The 22,235-nt window shown below is 38.2% G+C and overlaps 1 protein-coding gene across 1 annotated transcript; it reads left to right on the forward strand.

Moving 5' to 3' along the window:
* The first annotated feature begins 558 nt into the window (after positions 1-558).
* LOC139131775 (uncharacterized) lies at positions 559-19,445 on the forward strand. The gene is made up of 4 exons (XM_070698041.1): positions 559-600; positions 3,838-3,966; positions 16,208-16,345; positions 16,729-19,445. Exons 2-4 carry the CDS (start codon positions 3,848-3,850, stop codon positions 17,396-17,398), a joined length of 927 nt encoding a protein of 308 aa, XP_070554142.1. The 5' UTR covers positions 559-600; positions 3,838-3,847; the 3' UTR covers positions 17,399-19,445.
* Positions 19,446-22,235: the final 2,790 nt, after the last annotated feature.

Consider the following 22,235-nt stretch of genomic DNA (forward strand, 5'->3'; position numbering starts at 1 on the left):
AGTTCACTAATTGAATGGAGGTCAAACCCCTCCCCCTAAACGAATGAATTTCGCTTTTTGAAATTCTGCGACAATCTGAGATGGTCCCTTATTTTGTTTGTATTTTAAAACGCCGGTATATTCTTTTGGAAATAATGAAAGTGAAAATCTTGCATTTATGCAATTAAACCTTGAAATTTTAGAAGTGAAAGACAGGTGAAATAGTAAACATCTCAAAGCAAGACAAACTTTCTCTGGAGGTAGCTGAGCTTTAGTTGGCGCCCTCAGTGAATCAACCTGCGTTTTGCACACCCCCAATTTTTTTGCGTGTGCAAAGATCAAAAGTTTACCCCAATTTTTTTGCGTGTACAAAGATCAAAAGTTTGCCTTTGGAGAAAGTCGACCGATAACAGTATAATGTCAACCCTAGCTGTGATATCGCAACAGTGCTATGACGTCCATCGAACGCGCTGGTCAAGGGTCATCTGTGGCGGTGACCTTTGACCCGAGCTAGTTCGATAGACGCCACAGTGCACCTGCAATACTACCACAGCTATGTCAACCCTGCGTTTGACCAGTTTGGTACTCGAATGGGTTGCTCTTGACGGAGATATTCAATAGGTGGGTTCTGTTACTTTAAATGGTATTTTTTGCCCGTTAATGCGAGAGAGCGCCAATGCAGGTGGGAAGTTTACAGTGACAGACATATTCGTGGCCATCAGCATCTGTCGCTTCTGCTGTCAATGGTGTGGCTCGCTGCAATAATTGTAGCCCTAGTGGTGCTGGTCCGTGCGGCTTGCAGGGCTTCTGTCGTACGTATGTCGTGCGGCTCGCGCTAGTATGCCCCAACCATTAACCATAGCGCGACAGACTGCTTAAAAATTGACCCAGACGCACCTACTTTAATGTACTCGCTCATAATCTATCTATTTATTTGAGACGACACTCTAGCTAGTATAGCCAGAAACTGATCATATCAATGGCCAAAGACAGAACACACTCAGACCCGCAATGGCGACACTAAAATAAATAATGCAGTTTGTTGCCGTTTCATTCGTTGAATGTTGCCATAGATACTGCTTCCCACACAAACCGATTTGATCAATTTATTGCATGCAAATCCTCGGGGTTCCCCTCTGGTTAGATCTTAGAACACACGAACACATTGAAAACTGCTACGGAAACTTCACAACAGTACGGGGCGTTAACTGTGTGAAATGGGGTCAGCAACGGTCGCTGCCGCTTTCAATCCTACGAACAGCAATCAGTCGATTTATTTGTTTTCATTTTGGAGAAGAAGCATTGATTTTATTTAAAGAAAAGGCTTACGAGCTCCCTATAGTGTCAATGATCATGTGGGTATAATTCAAATCGTTTAACGTTCTTTTGATGTGAAGTTAAATCGCCGACACAGATCGGTGACATATTAAACTGCAAATTAGGTCATGACGTGTTGTTTCGCTATAGCGGGCATGTGACCCAACATCGAACGACCGACTTTGCAGCCGTGACATCATTTAATATTTCATCGATTGCGCTTCATTTGTAATGGCCTACCGAACAAATATTGTGGCGCAACTTTATGGTTAATAAGTTCATAAAGCTTGATAAAAATTCCACGCAAGTAACCCAGGAAGCCCTGCGTACCGTACGTACTGTGTGTTCCCGACGTTAGGGAGCATTTGTTGTTTACCGGGGAAGGGGGGGGGTGGGGTCGGCGGAAATCGGGGGATGGGTTGACTTTTACGAAACCGTTTATTAGGAGGGTCAAATTTACGATCAATGATTAGAAGGGGTCAAATTTACAAATGTTTGTATGGAGTTGTGGAAAAAATGACTTTGGAATTTCACAGAAATGTTGCTTGATCCTCTATAGGCCTACTATCTATGAGTAGTCTATGAGGGAACTATGCATAAATTCTTTTAAATACAAAACTAGCTAAACCGTGTATTTATAGACTCTTGATTATTGATATTAATGTACTTGATCAGACCAGGGTAGTTACCGGTGCATGTGTGAGCAAGAAATTTGATTTTGAAATTTCACCAAAATGTTGATTCTCTATACATTGTGGTATGTGAGGAAACTTTGAATATCTTTTTACAATACAAAACTAGCTATTAAAATCTGTGCTTTAAAAAAGTTTGACAATTGATATAAATGTACGTGACGAGAATATTATATTTGAAAGAGCAGATCTGAAAAACCAATATGATATTGGAATTTCACCCAGTGATTATTTGTAAAGTTCAAAAAGGATTCTTTGAAAGTTCAAAGGTCAAATGGGAAATTTTAAGACAATTAAGATATTATTGATGCGGACTGTGACATCTGGGGGAGGGTCGATATTTTTTGTGCATGAAAATTCAAGGGTGGGTAACTCTTTTTCTTGCAGACACTTTTGAAGGGCCTTATTTTTCACCCCAGGGCCATAGGGTGCGAAGGGTAATTGAATCAAATCTGATGAATTTTATTTTACTTTTTTTATTTTTTATTTTTAATTTTTTAATTTTTTTTTTTTGGGGGGGGGAGTCTCATTGTACAATTGATGAATTAGGGGGTGTCAAATTTTAGAAATTTGATTTGGAGGGGGTCGCTTTTTACATTTCATTTGTCGCTCAAGTTCCACCGACCCCCCCCCCCCCGTAAAAAACGAATGCTCCCTTATACGGCCCAAGGCCGTATAACGCCGGGAACACACAGCAGGGTTCGCAGGGCTAGTAACCCAGGTAACCGTGGCGCGTCTCCTTTGTATTTTTTTGTGAAAGAAGAGACACACCAGGCAGATGCTTCAATTTTTAGCTAATAACAAGCTTTCGTGTCATTGATGAAGTGTCGATGAAAATCGACTTTTCCGACAACTTTTTACGTAGATAAGGGCAGTCATTTTTGCATTAAAGCCCGTGTAGCTGTAACTCTTTAAATAGTTGACCTGAAAAAGGTTTTCTTTTTTCTTTGTTTTCTTAAAATCCTACAGATTTAAAGGATATAGTCTTTTACCATTGAAAAATTCGACAAGTACATTTAAATTTTAACTGTTCTTTTGATTTCCCGCCATTTTTAAAAATTGGTAATATTACAAAGAAAACATAGCATATGGTGTCCCAGTGGACAACGTTCAGCACTATGTATTACATTGGACTACTCTGTTGTTTCTGTGAAGATTCCAATGCATGTATGTACTGCGTACTGTGTTTTTGCTTTATTTGCATGAGGGCGCCATTTATGTTTGGGCAAACATTTATTATTTATCTTGCTCAAAATTGCAGATGTTGTCTCAGTGGACAGTTTATTCAACTTGTATAAACACCCCTCAATGAGTACATTCCCATAAACTTATTTTAGTTTATTTTAGTTTGGAAGTAAAATCACAAAAATAATGCGAAAAAGATACAGCTATCGGGCCCTTAACGATATCGGAGCAGATTCTTTCTCGTCCAAATATATTGTTCAGAATGATTTCAAAGACTTTTTGAAAATTTCCATCATCGAAGTTTAAGGAGTAGTGCTACAGTTTCTTTCTTAGGCGTGTACAACTTTGTTGTTTATGACCTGGAAGCAAAGTCGTCCCTGTTCAGCACATTTCTTAGTGATACAGAATTACGAGATGGGATGCTATTTGTCTCATGGACATAGTGACTTCCCTCTTTAATACGGGATTATATGAGCGATGCAATGCACGTTGGTCAAGCCAAACCTTTCCTCGCGAATTCTTTGATCAGCTAACACATAAGCCTAACATATTCTCTATTGATTTGGCCCCGTTGTTTTGTCATCCTGTAAGGCGCAGTGTGTTTCTCTATCCTGTCGAAGTCTAGTACATGTCGTAAATTTTATTTTTATTGCACAATTGACAGATTTTCCACAATGGCCTATGTTCAGTCACGGAATCTTGTTGCAGCACTTATTCGAAATGGAACTACGAACACATGTCCGAAGGCTGTTTGTAGGCTGTCGACTAGTAAACTGGTAAACTGTGATTTAAGGTGAGTCAACTAGTGTTCGGGTAGAATGTAGTGTAATGTGAGTCAACTAGTATTTAGATTGACTGTAGTATATAGTATTATGGGATTCAACTAGTGTTTGGGTAACTGTGATGTTTGGTGAATCAACTAGTGTTTGGGTATAAAACTGTGATATTAAGGCGTTTATTTTCTTCTGTATACACAGTTGTCACCGTTTTTGTAGAAAACAAAGACATTGATGTATTGTTTGATACCACCATTTTCACACGAATTGAAATAGCTCACATGTTCATGCGTTATTCAAAGGGTTCTAAACTTTCTTTTGATATAGCTGAGCTAACAATTACTACTTCCTATCACAGAGAACATAAACAGAGTGGCAACACTTGCATGCCTTTTGTTCCATGGTCGTCTCGGTAGACTTTTGGCTTTTCATATTAAAATGAGCTTAAAAGGTGTTAAACTTTTTGGAGGCTTGGTTTGTGGCATTCTCGCAGGCCAGAGCGATTATTCCGCTCCGGTGACCTTCGCAAAAATCAAGCTCTGGCATATAACGCCGGAATCTGCGGAAGTATGAATGGGGGTTAATTAATTATTCATGAGAACATATCATCAGAATTAGCCAATCACGAATACGTTTTACAAAGTCATGTCGGGTCGTAAGCTCCTCATTGTCTGTGTGTACACAATCGAGCTTTCAGGGCCTGAGATCCTCTGGTTCTGTTGCACCTCTTCCGATATATGTTGCATTAAATCCGACAGCTTTCAAAATTTTGACTGTTTTTCTGTCATGATCGAGAGCAACGGCGACACCATGTGAATACTATGGCTTCGATAGGTACACAGACTACGGCCATCAACGAACCCTACCCGGTCCCACTGCAAGGTCGTCCCGTACACTCAGTGTGACTATTTCGGACGATCTCGGTTCGGACATTCAAAGACATGCTGTTCGTTGTACTCACTTTGCTCCGTATTGATAGCATTTTACAATTCATGATACCGCATATTAAGTCAGGTGACGCTGCTGTCCCGTTTTGAATAGTTATTTTTTTTTCGGTAGAAGCTATTTCGGGCGCTATAAAACTTCGCGAAGTTAACACACTGTACGATCTAAAGCAACACACAGAGACAGTCCATATCCGATGTAAGCACCATACACGTCGAAATTAGTTGCGTCGTCCATGGGTTGAACGTAACTAATTTATCACAAAATCTTTACAAACAGTTTTCTCAACACATCGAAATTGAAAAACGAGGGTTTGAAGTTTCAAAATATCAATATTTAGCCCCTATAATCACATTCCAAATACGACGTCCGATTACTACGCACTCACTATGGAGTCAACAATTTGGCAACTTTGACCCCCCAAATACCACTTCCGTCCTGTTAACAGTTTTAGGATAAACACAATAAAGTTTCGAAGGGTATGGTAATAAGATTTCGTACTGCTCGTTATTTGTGAAACGGCTTTGGGCGAAATTCACCATACCCTGTCCGAAAATTGTCACCAGGTCACACTGAGCGAGTGTACGCATAAGCTTATACGTGTTCGTACCCCGCTGAACTGCAAACCCATGGAACAGACTAAACCTCTCTTGATTTGATTCCGTTGTAAGCGTAACTTTTGTGATGAATTAATGAAACATAATCGGACTTGAACAACTACGCAATTTCCCGAGATCTGTGATTTCGGCAGTGTTGAGCCTAGCGTACATTTGTGATTTGTATCGCGGAGCACCAGCTCGAATGAAAGGGCCCAATATACCATTCATACGTTTCTAGCTCCATGTATACCCACAGCACGATAAGAAAGCTTTCAGTGTGAACCTTAATGAAGAGATCGATACATAAACGTTTATACATAACTTGTGGTAAAGTAAATTTATGATCAATAGTTTTGACCAACAGGTTTTACACAGCGGTGTTGTTCTACGTCTGGTTCGGACACTGTGCATAGCGAGGCGTGGGGCCAGCTGCTCCAGTTATGCGATACCCTTCGATATAACGCCCGTGAAACACGATGGGCCGGACGGCCTGCCAGGCCATGCCTGGTAGCATACAGACTTGCCACCGCTGGTCCTTGTGCAAAGAAACCCATCTTTTCCTTGTAAAATAATTATCAATGGCGTCTTTTTGGTGTGAATAGAGCGGTTGAGTCCAAAAACATTAAACATTTACACATTGCGCGCTCTTCGTCGACAGTGAACGTTGTGTGGTGGTAAGCACCAAGATCAGCTCTGTAACGGGCAATCTGATTGGCTCGTAGGTTTTTCCTCGACTATCATAGAGCCTTGCAGCAATGCGTGAACGCTAAACGTGGCCAGTGATACCACGGCCTTTTCGGCGTTGGGTGATAAGACTCGCCGAAGAGGGCGTGGTTTACGACGATGGGTTTGTGGTTGATAATTACACGAGATTATGCGAAACATACGACGAGATGGCATCGTACTGCCAGTCGCGTAGCAACCATAGTTACTTTGTGAGCTCTCAGGCCAGAAACACTGCCTCACGCCAATCAAAACATAACACGCCAGCAGTTTCATAAAAATGTCATTTCTTGGCGCACGTGTAAAAGACGGTATGACTGACCGTAAACCATTGAGTAAAACCAGACAGTATCGATAAAAGACTTTCAAATTTGGTTCAAACACACTCATTATATATTCATAAAAATATTAGAGGAATTTTTAAAACGGTAAAACCCACTTTCCTGAAGCTCAAAACACTCCCGTTTTCGCCAGCACATCAATTCCGATCAGCACCACACGACAATAACAACACAAGCTTTGTCGAACATACTTTCACTTAACAATTGGTGAAAATCCGAAAATTACCGAAGGGTGCATGGTCGGCACTCTTCGGAAAAGAGAGCCAAGAGCTTCGTGAGGCGAGGCAAACATGGATTGCTTACGTAACCGCTTCACGCCTTAAACAATAGCTGTTGCCACTCTGTCTGATATTACTCTGTGTTCCTATGTAAACACCGCGGAAGTTCTTGCAACCTTTCTAACCATCGGTGTCATGCTTCCGTTATGAGAATAACCTACACCGAAAATTGTACACAGAAACGAATAACATTGGTATTCGAAATCCTGACAACTCAACAACCTTTGTTCAACAAATTTAACCCTTTCACCCCAGTTCCCTGTATACAGGTCCAACTTTACCATAGGAAACAATGGATTTGGGACAAACCATGGTGGTGAAAGGGTTAAACGAAGAATGGTGAATTGGAAATATTATGCTCAATAATTTTCTGATTTTAGGTCTGGTAACTCGGAAATGATGTATGAAAACCTGTCCAGGAAACATATTATTGAGGCAGCCAGATTAGTTACGGATCATTTGTCAAAACACATCCCAATGATTCATCACCTTCGAGTACCTGACGAAGCATATTTTAAAAGAAACATGGCCGCGTTGGAAAATGTCCTGCAAAGTGGGGAAGGAGCAGTTGCCATCGATACCACGTCAAATAGAGTTATAGGCGTAGCTTATGGTTTCTGGGTGTATAAGTTTCAGCAATTTGAATATTCCCTCGACCCAACCATGTGTGAGGAATTCAAGCCCATGCGACTTCTATTGTCTAAATTGGGAGAAACTTTTTTCAGTTTAGAGGAGGTCAAACAATTACAAACTGAAGGTCACAGATTTTTATCACTAGACACTGCCGTCATCAATGGAAAGTATCGCCGGACTGGAGTGATGACATATTTTGCAAACTGGATACTCGAGGTGGCTCGGTCGACAGGAGTACGAGTTACCTGTGCAAGAGCAAATCATAAACAAAGTCTAATGTACGTGAAAGGCTTAGGATTTGAAGTGCTTGATGAAATACCATACAGAGAATTTGAGATCGATGGCTGGAAACCCTTTGAGGATATGGAAGTCGACCCTGAATTTAAAGGTTCAGCCATTCTAATTCGTCGGCTTAATATCGACGAAAGAACACAACATGTGCACTGATGATACTTTCTTGTTTCAGGTTGATGGCGTACTATTTTTTCCATATGTACTCTCCTAAATTGTTCATCTTTATTTTGATCAATTACCCCACTGAATGTCAATTTTGAAGGAAACTCTGTGAGGTATAATTTGCGACATGGTGCTAGAAATTCAAATGAGATGACATGGCCACCTTGCGGTAACATAGGATCACGACAGACTTCCTCCGCATAGATCCATACGTGACCGCGACGTAGCCAAGCTCTGATCGGCGCAACTGGACTACTGACCAACCCGAGCCTGGAAATTTTAATTCTCGATGGAACAGGACAATATTACAAAAAGAGCATTGACGGAGACCGATTTGAAATGTTTTACACACTGTTGCTTAAGATTTGGTCAGTCATGGCCGACGAGTGCTGAAAGGCGCCATGCATGTACTTATTGCGGCAATTAACAGGTATACGTCAACTTATGTGCCGCCTTGAAATTGAAATCGATGAACATTGAATATGTTCACGCTTTCTTTGGATTTATGTTCATTTTCACCTTTGATTATTTTATAGTGAGAAATAAAGTGTCTTTGAGGAATGACTGTGTCGTCCAAAGGTGAAAGTTTATTCGCCGAACCTAAATGACAATCTTTACTTTCACAGACACTGATAGTACCCCGACAGTTACTTTCCGTGGCACCGCAATCCAATGATTATGTTACCCTGATGAAATTTACACCAAACGACGTTGTTCCTATCTTCTCGAAATGTTACACTAATTCGAAATCAATAGCATACATCATGGAAGTTAATACGATAACCTCCCTTGTTGTTTACAGTACAGTTCTACAATTACATCCACTTTACATTTGTGAAAATTATAATTATCTGTGGCAAACTTTAATACTGCTCTCTGGATTTTTGAGATAGTTAATCAATCGTAGAAACAATTGCCTTAACATTTGTGTCCCTTGGAACACTTTGGCTCGACACGCTTTGTTGCATTTTGTGAAACCGCTAATGCGAATTTTAAATTTTCTCATAGACAGAGGAGGGCTACTGTCTATGATTTACTCAATATTTTATAAGAGTGTTTACCACCATACCTTTAATCAATTGGTGATCTATCTTGCCAGAATCGCCAACAAGGTGGATCAGCACGTTTTAATATTCAAGAAAAGAGCTAAACGTTTGAGGTAGAGCTGTTTTTACAGGGAAAATCTGAAACAGAGGGATAAGCGGGAGGAGTGTTTGGAAAAAAAAGTTTGAATGGTCATTCCGCAAACTCTGTTATATAGATAATTACTATATTTGTGTACCATCCATGTAATAAATTACTTGATAAAACACCTATACGCTTTGATAGATGTGAGTATCATGACCTACAAATGACAACCTGACGTTTTGACACCACATGGGATCACAGTGCGAAGTAAATAAGCATGCCTGTGTTTTTCACCACAATGGTATGTTGTCCATGTGCCAGGTTTGAAGAAAAAGCAGAACGGGGTTGTCTTCTGCAAGACAGGGTGAGACAAGGTACAACATGCCTTTAGAACAGACGATCTTTTGCTTTCAGGGCAACCCGGGAAACGTTACCCGCATATTGCAGCAAAATCAGAACGTCATAGGAAAGGTTTTACCCTTCAGCAGTCCGTCAACTGAATGGGATGGACCCTTTAGCCAGATGCTCGTAACTTTTTTATTGAGTGTTTGTATCTTATCGGTGTTTGTTGATCCTGTTTTTATATTGTTGTAAATGTTATAATTGTAATATTTTAGAGCATGAGCCAATGAGATTTCTGGTGCATATTTATTTTGAAACATACATTAGCGAATAAACTATGATACTGATACTGATACTGATCTCTCGACAGGTGCAGCCGAGTCGCTAATTTGAAGACATAGGCAGTTTGCATCTCAACATACCATTTCAATGTATTCTGTTAAAATGTCAAAGTTGAAGGACAAATAAAACCTGCCCACACCAGTCTTATTTGTACAACTTTCTGCCAGTAATTCCCTTCCTAGGATCAGAAGATCTCTAATGCCCTTTGAGGGCGCTAGTCATTCTAACCTATTGTACATTCTACTCCTATAGAAAGAGTAAGATATAACTTTGACGTAGTATTGACTATAATTGTGACCCAACTACGGATTCCAAGGCCAATTGAACTCCCAAATATAAACGTCCATATGAGTGTCCTTCAGCCATCATGTATTTTCTTGACGAAGTCACGTACTGTATATCTGTCAGCTTGATAATTCAAGTTTGCCTGTTATAGACGGAAGATAATGTTTAATCCATCTGCTCATCCGAGAAGTATTGTATGCATGCAGAATAAGTCCTTCCTTGCACCAACACGAGAATTAAAGTCGATGTTGCAGCACGCGCTGGCACATAATGTCAAAGCTTACATGAAGTCAGGTACGTCACTTACCATTCTGAATGTAAATGCTCGGGGGTCACCGTGGTATCACAGGTATATTTTGTTGCTCAGAGTTAATGTAATTAGACAAAGCCAACAGTAATTACTTTAAGGATGATAAATACCAAATTGTTCATTTTTCTGTCAAATTTTCAAAATTCTCTGAGAATACGCCTTGAAGTAAGACCCAGAATTGAGATGTGTCGCCAGTTCAAGATAAGGAATGGTTTCCGTGTAATTCACGATTTTTAAAAATCAAAACAAATGCACGTGGCTATCCCGGTTAAATCGGGGAACTTTTGTAAACATTGTGGACACATTTGCATTGCTATTTCCATAATCCATCTTGAGTGACACAACGTTGCGTTGCACTAGCTAATTTACATAATGACGTGCTGTGACTTCTCCAAACACCAGGATTACTTCTGTCTGTAAAAAATAAACCGTAATTGAATGTTTTTCGAAGCCTAGTCCAATAAACAAGTATTCGTACAGTTCCAGACATAGTCTACACCAGAGAGCAAGTCATTTTTCTTAGTGTGGTCAAGACATCGTGTCGTTTAGAAAATTGGGGGCCATCATCATCACACATGTAAAAACCTTGAATTTTCTGCAGAAAATACAATAGTCTATCAAGTCAAGAAAAGGAGAATACTGGAGATCGGGCCCCCGTAACCAACCAAGCCTACTGCAAAGGTGTCCCTTGTACGTACGCAACAGGCCCAATCATGGCAACAGCAAACCGTTTGGTTGATTCAATTGTTTACGTAACTCATGTGATGAATTATTGATATGTCGGACTTGAACAACTGTACAAATTGCTAAAGACTGTGATTTTGACTGTGGAAACGATCATGATCAAAGCTAGCGCACCTGTAGGATTTCTCCGAGAGTGGCCCTCGATTTGCACGCATCGACAATTAGGCTACTCATACACTGATATAGCGCGAGACTGTAACCCGTACGACCTATAAAGTGATCGATACATCAACTTTTAAACATAACTCGTATGTATTAGCAAATTTACGATCATTGGTTCTGGCCAAAGGGTTTTACACAGCGGTGTTGTTCTATGCAAAGACCTGGCTACTCTGGAAAACGAGATGTGTTCGACCTAAAATGTGTTGCTGTTCAAAACGATCATGGACGTTTTCCTTGCAGTGTTCAACGTTTCGTTTGTATGGATGGTAGACGTTGCAAACGCTTCAATTTAAGGGTCTGCCCGATCATCCTGGGTTCATCAACTATACCGGCGTTAAAAACCCGAGTGTCGACTAGCTTTCACCTTTACGCAGCGGCCAGTGCCGTTGTTTTATATTCATCAGCCATGCCACATGCGTACGGCCCCAAAACACCGTTGCCCCTACATCAGTCCTTTCTACCAGCTTCCTATGTACCACCAAATATGCTGTAGTGGGTATTTAATTGCAAAGGTTGATAGGTAACTGAATCGTTTTACATGTCACACTATGACTGAGGTAAAGACCTTCGGGGAGCTACGCGAATGTATGAACTACGTGAACTCTGCGTGATCGACCCATTCATATAATGTTGCGCCCTTAGTGGCGCGTCAAACGTAGAAATTGAGGGCCATTCGAGATTTTATTGCGCAATGGCGTGTCCTATAGTACGCTATCAAGTCTGCGGTTCTGCAATGTCTATATAGCGTGTGAGGGGAGTGTGATCTGGGGAACGCAAACAAGCTTATCTGCATATGAATTTAGGACACGCCCGCTATCAGTAATGACTGCTGACGTCATTGTTTTTCCACTGAAGCCATTCGCTGTGGCAATGTGTCGACACGCAAGGCTCCAAAATTGGTAGTTTTCCGCGATTTATTTATTTTCCTGGGACTTTTCTCTGAACAACTGTCATTCCCGGCCGACATCATCACTTGGTAACAAAGTATGTCCGTGTTGAGGCTCGTGCACGTCTAATTATCAAATGCCGTAGCGTAGAAGTATCAAAACATGTTTTTGCGTTTTTCTCGAATTCAATGTGTGAATGAAGTACCCTTCTTTGGCACCTCGTCAATTCGCGCTCACAAACACTAGCTGCTTGAAATTCACACCGTCCATTGGAAACATAATGAACTCAAAATCCGTGTCTGGGATTTCCTTTATATGCCTTTGTTATTTTTTAATGCGCTCTTAAAGGTGTTGGACGAAGGTGCTTTTCAAGGAATTTTAATTATCAAGCCATATAATTTGAATGGAGCCTCCGAGAAAAAATTGCAGACAAGGTTTTGAAGGATATTGTCAAGGCTTGTCAATGAAGAAATTCCAACCGGAAATCTTGCAGTGTGTTTGCATAAGGCCGGGAAAACCGGTTTTTGGAAGGTTCAGCAAAACGCTTGTCACGTGACTCTTATGCAAATAATGACCGTGCACTGTGCTTGGTCGGATAGCTCTATATCAGGGCTTTCAGAAAATGTATACTTTATTGGGGTTTGGGACATGTTCAATTGAGAAAAAAATAAAAATCTGAAAGTGCCTAAAAGGTATTTATCATCCTTAAGTACAGCCGGAGTTCCTTGTGCTTCCTACTGTTACGAAGATGGTTTATCCCACACAAAGGTTAATGAACGTAGCGGTCATTGATACCGGTAAAATTATCAATTAAAATATCAAATAAAATCAATTATAAGTCGATTTGCATACAAACCATATTTGAGACAAACGCACAATAACGCTAATTACGTGTTACGAGGATGTTTACGGGAGTCTGGATGAAAACTGGAATATATTTGAATTATATTAAGAATCATGAAGATAGTCAATTACGTAAGACCTGGATTGATGTTTATGATTGGATGTATCATTTTATCTTTAATTCATGTCTATCGTATGATCAAAGCTACGCCTTAAAGATAAAGATCCATAGAACCTGGAAGAAATAATATACTTCCTGTAACCTGACACGAGACGCTTTTACCCGCACAAACAGCAAACTGAGATAACCTTTTCTCTACCTGCGTAGGTGAGTGTATACTATATCAACTTACTATAAATCCCGCTTGTTTAACCCTTGCCCAAGTGTATGGCTTATAAGCAAATTTATTCTCCTGCCAGCAGATTTGTTAAATTTACCACTGTACAATTATAGTACTAGTAGTGACTGAGCATGATTGCCTACACCACAAATATCAGGTGCAGCCAACGGAGCTATTCATCGAAAAAGAACAGAGTGGAGAGACTGTGTAAGACACTACGATTCTTTGACGCTATATTTTGGAAGTTTGCCAGACTTTCTTCGTCAATTGCCTCAAGTTCAACTTCAGTGGATAACTTGTGTGGTATATTTGCAGATTGTATGTTTTCCTATGTTGTCCCACTGGAAGTTTGTTCTTTCATTCTGGAAGCTAGGATATCTCATTTTGTTCTACTGTGTTCAAGGTCGTGTTCGTATTGTGTTTACTAGATTGAGAGAAAGATATATGTGATCGTCAACCTGTTTAATGTTGTGCGTTTCTGTCAAAATGCAGGAATTGTTTCTGTGTTTATATGTTGTCTGTTGTAATCTTTGTATGAAGTCGGTGGTTGACGAGTTATTTTTGACGCTTCCTTATTAGTGTGTAGAATTTCATTCATCTTCCTTTATCTAACGGTTTGATTGGTATCTCACCATTTTCTGATAGTGTTCTTGATCACATGCCTTAGACATAGAATGTATTTTATCCTGTGTTTTGGAAGGTGAAATTCAGATGAATTTGAGGCTGCTATGTGTATTGATTTCATTTTGGTTTGTGCTCTTGTAATGCGACATTTTTGTTGGCGTAATATGTTTATTTTGTTCTCTATTTCTGTGCCCTCTTATGATGTTGACCCCTTCTTTTATTTTGTAATTTTATGTGTAATTTTAGTGTACATTTTTAGTGTCGAGGCATGGCACAGTACAGTATTGATATGGTAACTCTCCCTTTTGAACATGTGTTGGCCTTCAAAAAGGCCGTTTAGTATTGTGATCCTTATTTTGGCCCGTGCTGTATCCAGTTATGTACGTTGTTCACAACGTTTACTGTTGCTGGAATGTTGTGTGGTTTCTTGTCGATTCATTGTTCGGCCTAGGATCTTGTCTTGCTGTTTTTCACTCACCTATGTTCAGGGACGTCTTCCATCTATAGTGCAGGTCTTTTTCTGTTCGTCTTCGTGTAAGCTTATGTTCTATTCGTTGTCGGAGAGAGTTGGGTTACCATTGTTGTCTCTTAACACGAAATACTAACCGTTACGTTTTTGTTATCTTGTTTGTTTGTTTGTTTGTTTGTTTGTTTGTATGGATGGTGGTGTTGGCTCTTGTTCCCGCCTTAATGTTGATTGGTTAGTTTTCTTTCAAGTCGCATTTGAATGGCTGTTAACTGAGCACTGTAATTGGCTGTTTTGTGTATTCTGATAAGTGCAATTTTTGTGATTTCAGAATCTTGTGTTTTAGAATAGCGTTATTGAGTTTTGTTCTGCAGAAATTGATGTTTGTATTTTCTGTGGATTGAGCTGTGTATTGCCTAATCCGTACATGATTGTTGGGACAGCTAGTGTTACGCTTATGTATATGACGATGGATACCTAAAAAGGTATTCTCGTGTATGTAAGCTTTCGACTTAAACCTGCAGAGCAGGAATACAACCGTGGCAAAGCAAGTGCATAGGTAACTGATTGTAATACAAACACTAATAGTAATTAATATGTAGTCTAACTTCGCCTTGTTTATCTATACTTTGTCGCTGTCAGTAAGAAATCTCAGCAGGGTGGCGTTAAATGGTACTGTCTTCAGGAAGTCCATGCCAAGTTGATTTCTTATATTTACGTTTGGCAAGGAGACTTCTCATATCTAAACCAAGCACCCCGTGGTTTATTAGCTCTTTATCAGTAAAATAAAGATGCCGCTTCTATACTCTAAGGTTTTCCAGTACTTGTTGCTATCGTAGTTTCTGTTTGTATTACAATCAGTTATCTATGCACTTGCTTTGCCGCGGTTGTAAGTAAGAGTCATAGTAAGTAAGGGGAAAGCAACTCCACACATCGTTCATATATTGGTGATTTGCGTTTAATGTATAGTAGTGTGTATTTTTTTGTTTCACTGTAGGATCTCAGGATCGTATGACCGGACACCGCTTCGTATTGATTCTTTATCAGGGTTAGATATTTCGATATTCTTATGTACAACCTTATGAAATGTGCCTTCATTTGACGCTGTCGGATACGAGATCTTTCGTTAAAACTTAGAGCTTCGAGCCGTACTAAGGCAAAAGGTTAATTGCTTGGCGAAAAACACTTCAACTGAGATAACATTAATGCGATTAAAACGCCGATCACATGAACATTCTTTGCGCTTTATGTAAGTCTGGAATGATAACAAATGGAAGTCAAGGTGTTTGCTGTATTGCTGATGAATATTTTCTGTTCAATGTTTAATATGACCAATCACCAGGTAGATATGCGAATTCAAGACATAGATACAGTTCATTTCAACTGAACCTACATGAGTTTAAACGATATATATACATATATATATATATATATATATATATATATATATATATATATATATATATATATATATATATATACATACCATACACGACATACTAATGTGCATTTTTGTCACGGTACTAGAGTTTGAATTGACTACCAAATGTATAGTCTGATACATTTTTACATTGATTTGAGTGCTGCTGATCTTATTATGTAAAATATATTTGTAACTTGCGACATGTATCTGTTCATTTCTTTGACTTGTCCTTACGTTTACTGACATTTATGACCGTCTGCGTCACAGCCCAATGAACAGAATCACTATTCTTCACGCATACTAATAATTGCAGGTGTAATGCTCCACTTGCAAGCAATAAGATGGTCTAACAGCTGATAACTTTTTCTTCATTGCTAAATCGATAGACTTTCCACAATAATGGCCAGCGTTCATTTTCGAAATATGGCTGCAGCACTTATTCGACCCAGCATTAGATGCAGAAGACGGAATGCTGCACATGTCCGTGGACTGTCAAGTACTGTTGGGGTAAACAGAGATACGCGGTGAGTTGCATGCCTCCTGCAAAGTTGTTATACAGTTTTTGTACTGTACAATTACACCTGTCGATTATGTCGCATTCTTTTTTGAACACGAATTGCAATAGCTCAGATTCTTATTCGCGTAGTAAAACATTTAAATCGATGCCCTTTCGTTTCGTTAAAGGAGAGCTAGACTATTACCTATCATGTAAAGGCCGGGAAAGTTTTCTGCAACTCTGCTAAAGTCAAATCGTTCGCCAGCATTCATCCACGATTCTGTATTTTAAATATGAACGAAATTTATACTACATGGAATTAAAAAATCCTGAAAATTTGTAACAACCATGACACTACCAATGAAGAATGAATCTATTAAAATATTATTTTTGAAATGTTTCTGGTTCTAGGTCTAACAACTTAGACCTGAAATATGAAAGCCTATCTGAGCACCATATTGCGGAGGCAGCCAGGCTTATTACTGAGAACGTCTCAAAAAATGTTCCGGCGATCCACCATCTTCGCATACCCGAAGAAATATATCTTCAAAGAAATATTGCTGTGTTGGAAAAAGTCAGGCAAAGCGGGATTGGGGCAGTTGCAATCGACAACACTTCAAACAAGATATTATCTGTTGGTACAGCTTTCTGGGTGTCTAATTTAGACGAGTTTGAATATTTGCTTGATCCAACTATGTGTGAAGAATTCAAACCCATGCGAATATTGTTGTTCAAATTGGCAGAATTATTTTTCAACGTAGAGGAGGTGAGGAACTTTCAAGCTCATGGTCAACAATTCATATCTCTAGACATTTGCGTTGCCATGGAAGTGAATCGAAGGACAGGAATAATGACCCACTTCGGAAATATGGCCCTTGAGGTAGCTAAGTCCAAAGGAGTGAGAGTCGCATTTGGAAGAGCAAACAATAAACAAGTTCTAATGTTTTTGAAAAACTTAGGCTTTGAAGTGCTGGCAGAGATATTGTATTGTGATTTTGAAATCGAAGGCTTTAAACCATTTAAGGATATGACAGGCGATCCTCAATTTGAGGGTTCAAAAATTCTAATCCGCAGGCTTTAGGTCAGCTAATTAACATCAGGTATGGATTGAATACTCTTGTGTTTCAGTAGAAGGTGTGCAACTTTATCTATATCCAGTACATAATTCGTTCTTTATACTCTTATTTCTTAATATAGGGTTAGGCTTGAGTTCCTGGAGTACGGTTATTAGATTGACCATTCAACTTGTACAGTCACATTAATAGGGTCCATCTACTAGTAAGCTACATTGAGATATAATTTACGGGGTTTCATGAAAAAATGATAAGATCATCCTTATTTTATTTTAAAAATTATATAGATAATGATATATGACTCTGTGAACATGAGATGATTCACCACATAATGTTGTACTAGTGTAAATTTACGAGATCATTACGAGTCAAGGTGGTAAATCAGTGTTTTACGCCCACAAGGCTCTTGGCATCTCTCATTTTCTCATCTTCAATCGTACAATACCACCAGCTATTCATTTCAAGCAGGTTAATTAGTTACCTTTCCCCTTTTTATGAAATAGCCTGATAAAAATGCTTGCTGTACTGTTATAAGAACCGTCAAAATATCAGAGTAGGCATATATTTATTCTAATTAAAATAACCTGCTGCTAGAATTTTATGATGGTCAATTGTCACATTCTCAGAAATTTTTGTTGAAGAAACTACTATCAATGGGCGGAGCTAAAGTTCCCCAAAACAGCAATTTTGATGCTAAGTACCTGTCCATCTGTTATTGTGTAACTATTTATTCAGATTTTAACTGTACAGCGTATAGAGATGGTGTATTACTATGTTATACGCTTTAGAAGAATAAAATTATTATTATTATTATTATTATTATTATTATTATTATTATTATTATTATTATTATCTGTCTTTCAGACCTTGAGTTTAGTATGTTAAAAACTTGTAAAGAGATGGAAGTTTTGTAAATCTTTTAATTCGGAGCTTAATTTTTTATATGCTGGACTTTTTGAATATAGCTGGAAAACGTCTTGATAGGATATAAATCTATGTTATACTTTTATTTAGTGTTGCTGTATTTTTTGCTCCTTCAAAAGAGGTGAATACTAGTATTGTGAAGATACTGAGAAGATGATATTGACAATATTATTACAGTCATATCTTATAACTTCACATAGTATACTTAGAACAAAAATTATTAACAAGTTGATTGTTTCAAACAATTTTATTTTGCGAAATATACTTTCATTAGATTTTACCAACCTATACCCTAAATATTGGGAATAAATTCCATAATGTTTATTTTCTTCCAGGCGTGCTTAGGAATTTTCAGTGGAGTTTGAGAGAGAATACTTTTATGACAAAATTATAGACGGAATAAGATAACTCTTTATAAATTTCAAGTTAATATTTGTACTTTCTATGGAAAAGAAATAAGCTCAATTGCACTTGTTGTGCAATTGTAAAAGTACTTATTTATTTCTGGTATCTCATCTTAATGACCTGGAGATATTTTCACATGTGTGTCATGTGTACTGTAGAATAAGTGTTTTTAAGATAGCAAATGATAGGACCTTTGATTTACATCTGTCCAATTGAAATAAAATTACCATTTTCACCAGTTTTAGAACCTTTCTTCTGTATAAAAAAGTTCAAACTGTTTTTGAAAAAATTGTTCATACACAAGAAGTAAGCATGTAAAAGGGGAGATTTCCGTAAGTGGTAGATATATAAAAGTTGTCAAGAAATTAAGTGCGAGAAAAAACGTTTCCGTGACAGCCACTTATTGTGTTCTGTTCTGTTTTGTATTTTTAAATCTGAAAATATTGCCATTTTCCAGCAACCATGGCTTTTAAAATCTTTCTTTATGTAAGGATATTTAAATGTAGAATAGTTTTGTAAACGTAATGGGTGAAAAATAAAAAATAAATCAGCGGGCACAAGTCTCATCCTTTTGACCCCCAAAACCTGTCATGCTTTTTTGTGAGACGATAATGAGACTTTTCGGTTTTATGCAATACAAAGAAGTTGATCGACTACCCAACCATTAATTGAGGCTTATCTATATGGCTAGAAACGCAAGCATTCGGAAAACGTGATAATTTCTAAATACATGCTAGAGATATTTGCAAAATAAAGCGTATACCAGAAGCATAAGTGGGCATTGAGGAAACTCAACAACGTTTTGTCTGAAAGTACGAATTTTCATTACTCAAAACAGTTTGACCTGGAATCTTATGTCACTTTGGCTCTCTGGCAGCCGTATAGGATAATAAGCTGCTGCAAATTCACATGCTTTTTAGGCCTGATAAAGTGCCAGCTTTTAACAAAGCGAAAACGAATAGGGTGGTTCATCCGAGTAATGGCTCCAAAGAGGTTGAAGCGTGTATAGAATGTATCAACTTTCACAAGATAAACTTACAAATACTGGTAATACTGCAAATGATAAGATATAGTGTCCCCTGATACAAAAATTCTAACAATCTGCGCCAGGGCTTACACATATTGCACTTTTTACGATGAAGAGCAAGGAAAGGGCGGATGTTTATTTATGAATTGATTTCAGAAAGTTTGCCAAGAACATTACTCCAAAGATATCGGTCGATGATGTGCCCGAAACGCTAACGATAAAAACTTGTTCTCACATGTCTGCTATAACAAAGATAACTACACTTGTAATATCCAATTTTTAAACCCTAAAGTAGCTAAATAAATATATTCATTAGAAATATTGTTGAAATTAAATATAAACCCAACTTTGACACTAAATGGTATCTTGAACTTAGGAAACAAATCTATCAACGAGCTAGTTACGTGGAACACAAACATCAACAATTTACAACAAATAACTCGACATTCATCTAATGAAAAAGAGTGTAAATGAAATACAAATACGTTAGATATACCTTTGTTAGGTTTCTTCAAGCATTGTTCAACCTTTCTGACTGCTCTCTGTAATCTGTTATTGAACAAGGCTCGAAATACAAGTCTTATTTCGGTTAAGGACAAGTTGCAAATCACGTTGAGAAATACGTACTTTAGTTTGTTTAATTGGTATTGAAATAGTGTGTCCCCCTTTTAACCTGCACACGCGACTTAATACTGATTTCTCAACTGAGTATGCGCCTCGAAACTGCAAGACTTTAACTTTTGCTCAAACTTTCCTCAAGGAAACTTTAAACCATCCTCTCGTCAAATCAAGAATACAAATGAGGGGTCATGGAACGGTTGGAACTAGAGAAAAAATTATTTACAGTCATCAATACTTGAATTAATTTTCAAAATCGCCGACATCCCTGTGTCAATTCTATGGAGGAAAATGAAAGTGTTTGATTTTCAAAACATCTAAGAGGTAGGAATTATTCTTATTCCAAGAGCTTTAAGATGAGTCCCCACAAGTGGTAGATCAGAAACGAATTGTAAAAATTTGAGAGTCAAAATATCTGTCCCTGAGATGCATTCTATCCGAAGTTAATTTCTTAGCCTTCCACTCCGTATGCAATTGTCTATAAGAAGTAACCATTGACTACATCTTCCTACAGCATCTACACAGGGTAATTGCAGATACTCCTTACCAAGGACTTTTGAGGTAACAAAGGAAATATGTATATCCATGACAAGCACGCAAATAAAGAAAATACGTGAATAAATAAATAAATAAATAAATAAATAAATAAATAAATAAATAAATAAATAAATAAATAAATAAATAAATTAACAAAGTTGTTAATCTTATCGACTTAATGATGATTTGTGACCGAAATGAAAGCTTGATACTGTGAGGTCACAAAATACCGGAATTCATGTCAAAGCATATCGTGTGGTGGAGGTATTGTCAGACGTACCAAAGCATATATTACGAATTATTATATCCCGGTATTTATACACCTTTTTATTCAAATTTTACAGGAAAGTCAAAAGCGTTTCAAAATGCCCTGTCGCACTTTTTGCCACTTAGTTTTACTTGGATTTTTGTACAGATACTGACAGAATTTCGACAATGGTGTATGTTCACTTAGGAAATGCCATTGGACAACTTCGACGACTGCCTTTTTGAGTAGACGTCCAAGTGGTACATGCAAACTGTCGATTGGCACTCGGGAAACAGAAATGGAAAGTCAGTATTTCCTTTTATGGTGTCGTAACTGTTTCATCATTGGTTATTGCAGTAGCTTCTCTCATGCGAATTCGAAATTTGAGATCATCTTTCATAGAGTATGTGCAATGACACCGATTAAGAAGATAATTTTTCCCCACCAAACTTACAAAGTTCGTAAATGTTATGGAATCATTCGCGAACTTGTGTTGGGAGGTCATACAGAAGAATGTTGAACTTTTGCTGACTAAACATACCTAATAGCATATGTAGAAATATGATTTATTTCATTGCAGTTTTCACACATTTGTTAAATCCAAGATCCTGTTTACAAACAGTCTATTACTGTTCTTGAAACAATCTAGCTATCGCAACAGCAAGATACATGTAGTTCGCGTAAGAATTCAGCAATGAGATGTTTGCAAATGTATAGTATTCCCTAGCTTTGCCTTGGTCAGTTACCGTTCCAGGCTGATGCTGCATGTAAGGGGCCTTCCTAGAATTCATCTGTATGACTTATTTGATTACCAGTGGAAAAAGGGCAGTTTCACACCTTTAGTCTGTAGTGAATCATTTCGGTTGTGCGTATGTTCTTACTGACTAATATATTCATATTTCTAGACAAAGTAATTGTGGGTGTAGAAGGATTATAAAACACAGGAGTAGTTGTCGTCAAACCTAAATTAGTTAAAGGCTCAGTAATGGTGGATAAATTTGGACAGAATTTCCTATGGTAACCGGTCATACCGTGAAAGCACATCTGCTGTCTCTTGCAATAAGGTATAGGAAAGTTTGAAATGGCA

This window comes from Ptychodera flava, chromosome 1 (assembly GCF_041260155.1).
Source record: "Ptychodera flava strain L36383 chromosome 1, AS_Pfla_20210202, whole genome shotgun sequence".
NCBI classification, from domain to species: Eukaryota; Metazoa; Hemichordata; class Enteropneusta; family Ptychoderidae; genus Ptychodera; species Ptychodera flava.